Raw genomic sequence first — 13,200 nt, 5'->3', positions numbered from 1 at the left:
CAGGGGCAAATAACTCGCTTCCAGTATGCGATCATATTAGAGAAAATATAGTCCTCGTACAAAAAGCTTAATTTGTCCATCTTAACTTATCAAATGATTAAAATTAACCAATTTCTTTTAAACATAAGGCATTAAGTGCTTAAATATTAATTTGCAACTCCAATTACGAAGAAATCTATTTTTACGCTGCGGATGAAGAAAATGATGTCACCGAAGAACTGAATTACAGTCTTCCGCTTGTGAACAGAAGGAAGGGTCAGTCAAATAACTGCAAAAATGTCTGTGTCTGAAGGAGAAAGTGTCGAGAAGGCAAAAATAGATGAAATCATTGCAAAGGCGAAGCTCGCGGAGCAGTCTGAACGGTATGATGATATGGCGACGATGATGAAGAGTCGGGTAGTTTTAAAGGAGCTGCTTACGAACGAGGAAAGGAATCTACTTTCTGTCGCCTACAAAAATGTCGTGGGTGCTCGACGGTCCTCTTGGAGGGTTATCTCTAGTATCGAACAGAAAAAGGCATCTGATACCGGAGACAAGAAGAAGCCAATTGTTGCAGAGTATAAAAAAAAAATCACCATTGAACTTCAAAATATTTGCGAGGAAGTACTGGTAAGTATTTCGGTGATCACGGACATGTTGTACACGCGGATGTATACCGGTGACGACACGCCGTGTAGGAATATTTGTATGATTTATCTTCGGCGACTAAGCTGAAATGATGCTATTTACAAATAAATGCGAAATTTATGCAGTTAAACACTTATACCATCTTCCTTAGTATATTGATGAATAATTCTTAACATAAAGACTTTGGTTTGGATCAATAATGTTGCATTTCTCGAACTGACACCATTCAGCTGATTATGCATTCTTCATAAAAAAAATGGGTGTGTTCATATATTCACCCTGGAGATATTTACAGAATTTTTATCGAATATACGAAATTGTTTGCATTGCACGTTTTCTGGCATACATTTGATAGTAAAATACATGCTTTTGATGTATGTTTTGTATTTGGAAGACTGGATATCCCAATATGCTAATCATAATATTGGTTGTGGGATTCTAATTTATACTGTATCTGAAGTTAATATAACGTTAAATAGTCTAGATATTACTATTTTCATTGTTGAATGTTCTGTCTCGTTGTGGCTGTAATGATAACAGAAGCCTTCTTATCTTGTGTATACAATGATGTGACATGATTGTTCATCTGATGTCAAAATTCAGTCTTGGTAAGTTTTAATGCAGACAGATGGTAAATGACAGGAAGTTGTATGTCATCTAGCCCCAGTTTCCTTTAGTGTATGGCCCAAGCGCACTACTATATGAAAACGTGGAAATCTCCAACACTGTTTGCTTTCAGATGAACTAGAATTGGGTGCGACATAACACGTACCTTACATTTTTGGAAAATGAGTTATTTAAATTTACCCCCAAAAATGATGCACCCATTTATAATTATAGTCTCATACGGATGTTCTGTTCCATCTATGTAGACCCTCGCATTATGCTGATCAAAATTTCATGCTGTTGACCCGCCTTTTTTTCGAACTGACCTTGCAACTAATCACCCAAAAGCCTAAGGGAATGCAATATTAATGGACCTATTAGACTATATATTGTGTTTACTTCTTAGATATTTTAAGTCAAGAAAACTAGTCACATTTTTTTTCAAAACTTGTTGTATATAACCCCCCCAAAAAAAATTTGTTTTGCATATTATAACTAGGTTATAAATTTAAAATGCAAATTTGTTTTGCATATTATAACTGGAAGACTATAATGAAAATATTAGGCATGACGTCAATTCCAGAAAAAGTGCCCTACTATCACATAGACACTTCTCTGATAACAATCTAAACATCATACCTGTGAACTTTCAGAAATTGAAATGTGGGAGAAAGTATGTGAACAACTTTTCAACTCTTCAGCCGACTCGTATTGTGTCGTGTCGCTCATTATTAAAATAGTATTGGATAGTATTTTAACATAAAACAAGGACACAACAGTCTCTATAATTATATAGTTTATTTAAAGATAAATAATGAGACAACACATCGAAAAAAAACCTTAGCTTATCAATATGTCATACCAATTCTAGATGAATGTAATTAAATTGCTGCGCATAATCCAGGAAGGTTCAACAGTATGAAACATGCTTTGTAAAATTGCTGCAGTTTGTACTTCTGAGTTTCAATATATTGTGATTTCATTAAATCAGGGGTGTACAATTCTGAAAAATGTCCATTAGCCCATGGGGACACTTGTCGTTCACCCATGATTGCAGCAGACCCATGATTGCATCTGGGTCACTCGTACGCTTGAATTCTTCATTCCCATCAATGGCATAAACAAACGTTTGATACCCTATAGGCCTAGATGAAGATATTATTTAGCTTTTCACGCAGATTTATGACAAAAAAAAACCCATATTGCAAATTTTATTAATGCGTTAGATTTGCAATTTGGTTAATATCCTTTCAAAAGTTGCATGCAGTCAATGCTTGAATGACATTAACAATCCAAAAAGTTACAGATGCCATTGTATACTGATCTAAAAAATTGATAAGAAAGTTATGTTCCAGTGATCACTTTAATTAGGTGAAGAAAATTGAATACATTAACTTCAAAGTTGCTGTGGAAGTAGGTGAGCGATACAGGCCCATTAGGGCCACTTGTTATCTTGGAAAAGTTAAATCACAAGCAAGAAGGTAACTTAACAGAATTTCAAAAGTTAAACCTGTATGACATAAAATCTCACAACATCCTCAACTGAAGCGTGGATGTCCGCACAAGATGGCTTTCATTGGGAAAATGCCTATAAAGATTGATTGAACAATGGCATCCTCTTCAGAAGCAACCATGGAGAAGACAAAAAGTCAGAAATGAAAGCAGAAGAGGAAAATCACAAAAAACGAAGTATTAAACGTCAACCGAGTGTGATCAATTTTGCATCTAGTTCTTCAAAGACTCGTGATCAGTGTCGGTAAAATGGCAGAAAGAAATCAGAACAGTCAAAGAGGGACACAACATGCATGTACAGGTTCCTATCAAATTCATCTTAAAGAGGAGCAACTCTACAAACTCCTCACATCCTGGAGATGTATGGTGTATTTGTTATTTCTGAACAATTGCATCAAAATATTCGAGATCTACAATACAAGTCCACTACAGGAAGAGCAGCCATGTATTGATACACAAATTACATAGAATTCTAATGGCACTGTAAAGAACTATTGAACAGATCTATAATGCTATCAGCAATTATTTTCCAGTCTAACATTCTAGACATGAGTACATTGAACAGAACTTTATTAAAAATTGAATTTATTGTTATTGGATATGAAGACAAGTTGAACCATTTCTGAAGAAGTTGAGAGAAGACTAAAAGTGAATTTTTCAGCAATTTGATCACGAAGATATTATCAAATAGCACTAGTACTAGACTTCACAGACAAAATTAATTCTGAAGGATGAAATTCTTATGCATGCAGAAGTTGCAATCAAGAAAATACTGTGTATGACCTAATAAGGGTGCCGGTAATTGACAGTGGGGGTGCCCTTAAGCTTATTAAGAGTTGTTTTTCTGAACTTTTATGAAACAGACTATACGTTATAGCAGAATACCCAAGGCTGTGGAAACAGTAAAATATTCAGTCATAAAGATATTCAAGATGAAGATATCTATTCACTATCATATAAGCTTAAACATCACTTGAATATTCCTTTAAACTTTTAAACCAATATACTAGCTGTTCTTTAGAGCAGAGAATGCCGTGTGTTCCACCATTGGTGTTCAAATGGAACTCTTTAGTGTTATATTAATAGACACAGGCGATTTCCCAGATCATATCAGACATCGTTTTCTTAGACCTAATAATTGATTTACAGTCTTTCACTAGCTTTCTGTTCTTAACAACATTAAGTTAATAACATGAATTAAGTCTTTTACTTGATCTTCAAATAAATATAGTAGTTATTCTTAAGTAATTTGTGTGTTTAGCATTAGTTTTGGGCACACTTTGTACTGACATCTGCATCACCGAATAGACAAATATGTGGTGATAATTTATGTTCCAGTGATCACTTTAATTAGGTGAAGAAAATTGAATACATAAAGTAGCAAAACATTTCACATGGGTTATTACTTTTGAACACTGTTTTGACACTCGGTCAACAATTTTTTCTTGTGGGGGAAAAGGTAGGGACGCCCTTGGTCATATACAGTATGTCTCTTTTCAGTCTGTAGATATGTTCTGTGAAAATTCAACTTGACCAGAGGTCAAAAACTCCTTCAAAGACCATTCTTAGCTTTCCAAATTGCCCCATTATATATTAACTGCTATTGGTGTCTCAGCCAACCACTACTATAGTGCAGTGTTCTGTAAGCGGAGTCTAGGATAAATGTGGACGGTTACAGTTCATTTCGTCGGACGCGTCAAAAGTATCACATAGTCATGCAAGGAGTGAAAGGATTTTTCTTTTGGCCATGGTAGAAAGAACAGAACCGACTTTTCAGGGACAATGAGCAATACCACTCAGAGGCCTTATTGATTAACAAGCAACACATGTATATATATATGCCTCAGCATCTGTGTTACTTGAAACAATATGTGAAAAACGTTCCGAGGGAAGCCGAAAGTAATTGGTGCTTATAATTATAAGTCTTCGAATAATTAAGATAATTCAGGTATGTGTCTACTGTCAAATTACATAATATTATCGAATTAAAATCATGAATATTAACATATGTATTTATGAATCTAAGTAGTGGAAGGTGTTGAAAACTTGCTAAGAGTCTTATTTGAGCACTTGAGCATTTAGGTCCCTTGTCAAAGCTTGGGCCTGAATATTGAATTTTGGACCAACCTGAAATTGAAAATAACAAAACTTCATCCTGACCATCTCATTATAATTATGTTGTAAAAGATTGTCCTGAATCCCACTGGTGGAACTTGAGAAGAAAATTAAAATGTGAATGGTTAATTAGCATACCCAAAATATCAAAGGAAATATTCAAAATGGCATACTGCATTAACGGCACACATTACCGAAAAAACTAGACATCAACATTATTGAAAAATGAAGATTTTCGAAAAATATACGAACTCAACCCTTAAGCAAACTTTTTAATTCGACAAAAAGTTAGCCCCAAAGCTAATCTACAAATAATATAATTGCGTGAACCCTGTCGATTCAACAGTTTTCTAGTTATGGCCATTTCAAACTTTTCAAGTATGAAGTCATGGTGGCCATATTGGATTCTTGGCCTACTTGTTGATCATTATTTGACTCCTTTGACATGTGCATATGTCATTACTCATATAATGCAAGGAAAGTGTTATTGACATAGCCTTTACCATTTTGGAGCAGTTTCCGCAAAATAAAGTTCAGAAGAAGAAAAATTATAATAATAATAGACAGAACAAAAACAATAGGTCTTTTCACAAAAACAGATTAATAATAAACAGAACAAAAACATTAGGTCTTCAGGTAAAAAGCCCTAGCTAATTATGATATAAAGTTGTGACTGATGCATCGCAAGAAGTTTTAAATTGATGTATTTTTACACCCAATAGCTATTTATATTTCACTTTGTTTACTTTTATCTGCTTCAGACATTGCTTACAAAACAGCTTATACCTCCAGTTGAATATCCCAGAGATACATCTGGACCAAACGATGAAAAGGAGAGCTATGTTTTCTACCTGAAGATGAAGGGAGACTATTACCGATACTTAGCAGAGGTTTACGAGCCAGAGAGTTCACCAGCAAATTCAACAGAAAAAAATTCAACAGGGAATAAGGGTAAGTTTCTAGAATAACCTTAGAAATACAAGAAACGGGGAAACAGGTATGCATTTGTGGCACCCACTTCACAACTACAATTGGTTATATTGGGATCACCCTTTCTAAAGACATTAACAAATTGGGTGTTCACCTAAATTTGGCTGAGGAATTTAATGTGCATGTATGTTAGGTAGGAAAACAATAAGATTGCACAAATATCTGATTTAAATCAAATATTAAAATTATCCACTGTTTGTATATATGATATCAGTCTTGTCTAGAGATCTACTAAAGATCATTCATTTTTTTCAGCAATTTTAAAATTAAACTGTATCACGGTATGGGGGAAAGTAACAATTTGATGTATCACAATATTTCAGAATCATTATGTTACAGCTCCATTGGTTTCAGATCAAATCTGACATGGGTTTATGACTTGCAATATAATTTTCACATTTAATTTCGGTATTTTTTTTATTTCTTTTTTCAGAAAAGATCATCTGTGAGTCGAAGGAAGCATATGAAAAGGCTTATGAAAAAGCATGTGAATATATGCAGCCAACACATCCAATCCGGCTAGGGCTCTCGCTGAATTACTCGGTGTTCTTTTATGAAATTGATAATAGCCCAGAGCAGGCATGCAAAACAGCTAAGAAGGTAAGAATCACATGTCAATCAGTAACACAATGGCATTGCATGAGCAAGAAGTGGTTTACTGAAAAAAGTAGAAAAGTCGCTCCTGGTACAAGGATGATGATCAACATATCATTTTATGTAATGGATTTTTAAGAAATGTAAATGTTATCTGATAATTGTTGTACTTGATGATATATTCTAAGGAATATGTTTTTTTTTTAAATTCAGTAATAAACAAAACTTATAAAAAGGTCTACATACACTGTATACAGTGGGGAAATGCGCGACCTGTAACAGATATGGGAACACTAAAAGACTGATAATTGCGGATGAAGGTGCCAGCATATAGTGATGTCTTTTGTGTATATCCATTGAGTATTGAGCATTACAGGTCCCATGCACTTATCAAATTGATGATATCAATACAGTAAATGAGTTTAAAAGCATCAAACTTACCGCGAGCTGACACCTTCGTCCGCGGTTATCAGACTTTTAGTTTTTCCATATCTGTTACAGGTCACATGTTTCTCCCCACTGGTATTATATATAGTAATACGCAAAAAGTATGGCTACTAATGTACCTCATCATGTATGTTGAGATAGTTTATGATCATGAAGCTATGGTGCTTTATGATATTGAGGATAGCAAGACACGAATTAGAATAAGTATTTGAACTGATAGCAAAAACGCTTCAAAAGCAACAACCAAATTATTTGTCTGAAATAACTATGTGACATACTTAAAAGTTATCTAAATACATACCTAAGGCATTGTAAGGTATGTCAGATTATATATCCACATTAAATATTTATCATTAAATTTCAAATATAATTTGATATTCTGATTATAATTGATAATCGTTCTTTAACTCTTTACGTACTCATTCAAATTTCGCGGTCGCTACCGGAAGTGAATGCTGGGTAGGTCCTTTGTGTATTGGAGCATATGGCTATCACATCAGACGTCGATAAAACGATCTTTTACTGTTGTATGATGCTTTATATTAAATGAAGTTTATCATATGGAAAGAGTACTGAGTATGGAAACTCTTTTACCCAATTTTTCCTTTAAAATACGGCGAAATCACCAGGCAGAATCGCGGTAAATGACATGTTGATCGGCACATGTATCACACGTGTACAAGTAATCACACAGCCAAAACATCGTTTTTTCGGTGTGTAAAAATATTTTACGTATTTCTTACTTATTTTGATGATAAACGTAACTCAATTATATATATTTTATTGTTTTTGATAGCTTTATTGTGTTTAACACCTCAACAATCTCGCAGAAAACGAAAGTAAATTTGAGGCCGCCATTTTGTAGCTATGTAAACAACTCGGCATGAACCGGCAGAATTCTTTGAAAAAACAATCTTAACGAATGAATATGCTTCTGGTACGTAAAATATTTCATCAATACGATATCTACATTGCTTTTTATTTCTTAAAAATATCATTTCTATGTCAATTCCTTCGTATGACTATGCTAAACCAGCAAGTAATATCAACATCTTTCGCGATGTTTTACGACGATTTGAGTCGTCACAAAGGATGAAAGGCATGTTAGTTGCGACGTGTGTAGTCGTCATGAAGGATACAAGAGCATGTTTTTGTGACGCCTGTAGTCGTCTTGAGTACGGAAAGAGTTAAACATCTTCTGACAATTGATAATTTCTCTTCCGATTCCAATGCTATATTTCAATCTCTAACAAGTCTGTGTTTCTCAATAAGCTGATGAGATCAGGAAGCCTTTCTATGATGTTGTGGTTATGAATAAGACTATACCTAAATTACTGTGAATAGTATGCAACAATCCTCTCGTATATTGTTTGTTTAGGTTGACAATAAAGAAGAAAAGATCCCACTTAAAATGACTGGTTGATAGACCCAGCAAGCAAACACTCAGTGTCTCCTTAGTCTGTATATATATGAATGTATGTTGGGCTGTATTTATCTATGTATGTGTTCTTTCTTTTTTTCAGGCATTCGATGAAGCTATTGCAGAATTAGACACATTAAGCGAGGATTCCTATAAAGACAGTACATTGATAATGCAGTTACTACGAGATAATCTCACAGTAAGTACATCTGTTGCCCAAGTTTCCTCTGGTCCAGCCACCATGTCTGGTGTAGGGCCAGAGCACACTAACATGCAATTCTCTGACGTTGTTGGTGTCGTTAAGATTTTGGTGCAGATGAAATGAAATCGGGAGTGACATAACACCTACCTTGCATATATGGATAAATGTGATCGTTATAAATCATTTATGCCACAACACCAATTAAGTACCATATCAGTGGTCTATTCTGTCTGTATAGACCCACGCTAGCAATGATCACATGTACTTCACATGTACTGAAGAGTGCTGTAACAATAATCCATGGTACGATATATAGCAGTATAAATGGCACGATTCAGATTTTATATAAATGAGGCTGGTGTGACTCCGTAGGTCACAAAAAGGGGAACTTGGCTGTATTTTGTTTTCTATATAGATATAATGGTTCATTGTCGGATGACCGTTAAGGGCCATGTCCCTCTGGTATATGAATCAAGTTAGTTTGATCCCCTGGGACAGAGATGTAGGGTCTCAAAGGGAACTTAAGCTGTTTCAACCAAATTTAGAATGACATTGAAGGATGGGCAATCACTTCTAAAATAATTAAGATTCGTTTGGCAACTAGGAATATAAGGAAAATTTGCTCAAATTTGGTTTTAAATTATTGCAATGGCTAAATTGACACAGAGTTAACCTCTGTTAGCCAAAACTACCACAATTAGAATTTCACTGAAAATGGTGTGAGCATAAAAGTGATCTTTCTTCCTGCTATATAAGTCTTTAGTTTGAAGTCAGATGGTCATGACCATTAGGTCCCATAGGCCCCTTGTTTAATTGAAACTGGTTAAAATTTGGGAGTTCCCCCATGGATGAAGATTTCCAATAAAATATGTTGAAATGACAAATGGATGAAGATATTTTATTTGAATACCATATAAAGTTTTGTGGAAAGTGAATGTCCTGTAGTCATCTTTACCTTGGTAGTTTCATTTTGAAAATATATTTGAAAATATATTACTTGCAGTTGTGGACATCTGACACTCAGCCAGATAACCAGGAGGAATCACTCAACTGATGGAATGGCTGTGGCCAAAGACTTGAGTGATTGGTCATCCCTGTGTGAACTGACAGTCGTTCATTAGTACGAATGAAAGACTAGATATATGTTATCTGGAGGAAAGGCTGTGCCAGGATTTCACATGCGGTCATCTTAGTAGGAGGGAAAGATGGCCACTATTTACATCAAATTCATCAACTTTTTTGATTTGCATGTGACTTGTGGAAGATTTCTTGAAACAAAACAAAGAATAACTGCCTCGTTTTAATACCATGTTATTATTATTATGAAATACTGCTATTTCTATGTTAGTTGATTAATACTATATAATAGAGCAGACACGAGATCAGTGTTGCTAATACATAACCAGTGGACGGCTCTCGACATGAAAGTGCATGTGCAGCCATATCATTCTTGGACCGTGTACCATGTACCTGTGCAAGTGGATGTAGTATATATGTGATCTGTATGTGTGGCGCTTTTTTTGTTTTCATTGTTGCCATGCCTATCACATGGATTGTCGTGACATCCCCTTTCACAATGTTATATTTGTATATGTATTATTCCTTACATAAAACAATATAGGAGGTAAACTTGTTGATTAATGTTTTATTTTTGTTTAAATCTCCAATGGTATTTTAGTTTATATCTTGGTGATCTAATATAACGGGCATCAATAATTTTGAATTAATTTTTGGAACAGATAGTGCTTTTGGATTTTTGAATGTCTAAAGAACAATTGTTAGGATTTTAGAATGTCTACAGAAGATAGCATATATATGATTGGAAACTTTTAGGAAACTCTTCATGAAATGGTTTATAGGCAGTTTCCTGTATAAAAAAAACAACCCACATTTGATGACTAAAACAATGCCTGTGATCAGTTATTGGATTACAACGCACCTGTCCCTGGATTGTAGAATTGATTTTGTTTGTAGCCCTAACCAACCTCACCAGTTTAGAATTCATTACGTTATTGTATCAGGAGTAACAAATAGACTTTATATGTCTACTGTTGCCGTAGCATTGTATAACCACATAGGAGTGCATACAGTTTTGATGTCCTTCAATGTAATTTTCTGGTGAATGTTTCAATTTAATTTCACTACGACAAAGCTTAATGTTTAAGAAATTCATTTACCCATGTCATTCTCAGCGCAGATCAAAACTTTCTCCTGCATTTTCAATATACCAGTGTTTCTCAGGTTTAGTGGATACCTTGTGTGAAAAAAAATAAATGTACCAATAAATCTCAACCGTGTTTTGTTCCTCGGGAAGAATTAAAACGTCCGTGGTGGCATTGATGGTTTGGTGTCAAAGCTGTAAGCACCTTTAATCACACTTACAAATTTATACAGGTTTTGTAAGCCACAGGGCACATCCAACCATTCCCCAACACAGAATTGTAATGGACATCTTGCCAACTGTTCAATCAAACCACCGTATAATAAAATGAAAAAGCTTTGCAAAATTTAAATGGGTTCATTTGTATGTTGAATTGTATGCGACATTTATGCCTCAAAGCTTCAAACAGTTGAAAAGATTGAAATGTTTTGTATTCTGTAAGTGTATGCGATGTGTGGTGTAGTCCTTTCTAGTGCACAGATTTGGTCTTGTAACTCTTTCTACACTTTGAGAACAACTTTTCCCTAAAAAAAGGTATTTATTTTCTGTCCCACAAAAACATTAGCATTAACTGCAGTCTGCACTTTATATGCATTTAAGTGTATGATGCAGGTTGTCTCTGCTTGCTTTCATCCAGCCTTTGTAAACCTGGAATGAACAGTTATAATCATGGTACTTCAAAAAAAAGTACAAGTTAACTCTTGATGTATATGTGTTATATTGTTACTGTGTGGTGAATAGTACATGTATTACCAAAATTCTTCCACAATACACGTTTTCATGGGCAAGAATAAGTCCTTTCTTTGTAGTAGAAGGATAATGTACTCCTAATATTATTTTGAGTTCATAAGCAAGGACAGTTGATGTTGACGAGCAGCAATCTTCGTGACACAGGGGTACCTATCACCAGCCAACATTCATAGGATGCTCTTCATCTCTGGGGTGTTCACTAACAGGATGGCAGAAATAGTGAATTGGATCATTTTCATGTAGTGTTTATGATCTAGGAGAAGTCCTTCATTGAAAGGGTACTATCTTGCGCTTCTAAACATCTCGAGTTGCCATGTTAAAATGTTCCTCCATCAAATCTGGATATATGTGGCCTTACATATTAATGTTCTTCTGTTGTGCTTCTTCACTGTTCCTTCTTCTTTTAGATGGGTCAAGCAACAAGATTAAACAGCTTTTAACAAAGGTTTCATTGCTGATTTTTTTTTTCAGAACATGTGGCCTATTTAGGATCTTTTAGCCAGTCCTAGTGCTGTGACGTAATGTGAAAGTGTTATGATTTTAATTCTTTGTTTTAACATGTGCTTTTGAAAAATCATCCCCATGTTTTGATGTTTCGTATATAACTTGTGTATGTATACATATATGTATTTGTGATATATATGTATATGTACATATCAATATATATGGCCGTTCATATATATATATATACCTGTGCGTGTGTACCTATTCAGACCCATCTGTCTGGGTTTGTGCATGCTCCTGTATCAAGAAGATTTACACCTTGTTTTCACTATCCATTTCCCACTCCTCTTTAGAAAAAGCTTTAAAGAAAAAAAAATTAAAAAAAATTGAAACGGAATTAAAATCAAACACTACTGCTGTAAAAGAATACCAAGTACAACACGGAGAACGGAATCTTGTTTCTTTTCGAAATTGTTAAAATTGTGGTAAAGGCCATACACATTGTATGAACGTTGATTTGAATGTATATGAGGTTTAAATACGACTTGTCGTATCCATCACACATTAGTCCTTTAACTGTTTATGTTCTTGGCTTTACACTCCCTTTTTTTCTTCTCTTATCAACACTGATGACAACCCAGTGCATTGAAAATAAATGTTTTGTCGGAACATCTGCTAGTCTTAGTTGTCTTTAATGATGTTGAAACCTAAGGTTACAAAGTTTGTGATTAAATTAGTAATATATATGTTATCGTTATTGTGAAATTTCAATAATTTTGGAACAATTCACCAAAGAGATAAGTTTTTGGAACTTACAAGGGACAAATTGTACAATGTTTTCATCTGAACAAAAAGTGCACAATACTGCCGGTGGTTGTCTGTATAAGTTTAAGTGTGCAGCATTGAAAAAAGGGTCACTGTTATATTTTGGCTTCTCTCTTCAATAGTACTGAAATTTACCGGAATGCAATTTTCCCAACCATACCTCATACCATTTTTTTGCATTGGACTTTATGCATGTTCATGCATGTACATCATGTTTAATTGGGTCACTATGACCTAAAACTGACAAATATTTGACCTTTTTGGGCACTGAAAAAAAATTGACTTGTTAATAGTTACACATATACATCTCTTAAACGATACAATGTGTATTTAGAGTATAGATTCACAAACATCTCTAAACAGTATAATATGTGTTTTGAGTACAGATTGACAAACACTACAAACATCTCTAAACAGTATACATGTAATATGTATTTAGAATACAGATTCACAAACTATTGCTGTCTGTACAGATCTAAAAATGCCATCCCCATATAACCTTGTTAA

General features: G+C 34.5%; 1 protein-coding gene across 1 annotated transcript; it reads left to right on the top strand.

Moving 5' to 3' along the window:
- Positions 1 to 211: 211 nt before the first annotated feature.
- On the top strand, positions 212 to 12,541 carry LOC117316808 (14-3-3 protein gamma-like). Its single transcript, XM_033871584.1, has 5 exons — positions 212 to 609; positions 5,622 to 5,811; positions 6,284 to 6,450; positions 8,415 to 8,510; positions 9,517 to 12,541. Exons 1-5 carry the CDS (start codon positions 277 to 279, stop codon positions 9,565 to 9,567), a joined length of 837 nt encoding a protein of 278 aa, XP_033727475.1. The 5' UTR covers positions 212 to 276; the 3' UTR covers positions 9,568 to 12,541.
- The last annotated feature ends 659 nt before the right edge of the window (positions 12,542 to 13,200 follow it).

This window comes from Pecten maximus, chromosome 18 (genome assembly GCF_902652985.1).
Source record: "Pecten maximus chromosome 18, xPecMax1.1, whole genome shotgun sequence".
Classification (NCBI taxonomy): Eukaryota; Metazoa; Mollusca; class Bivalvia; order Pectinida; family Pectinidae; genus Pecten; species Pecten maximus.
The sequence above is the reverse complement of the archived record's forward strand: the minus strand, read 5'-3'. Positions and strand labels throughout refer to the sequence as shown.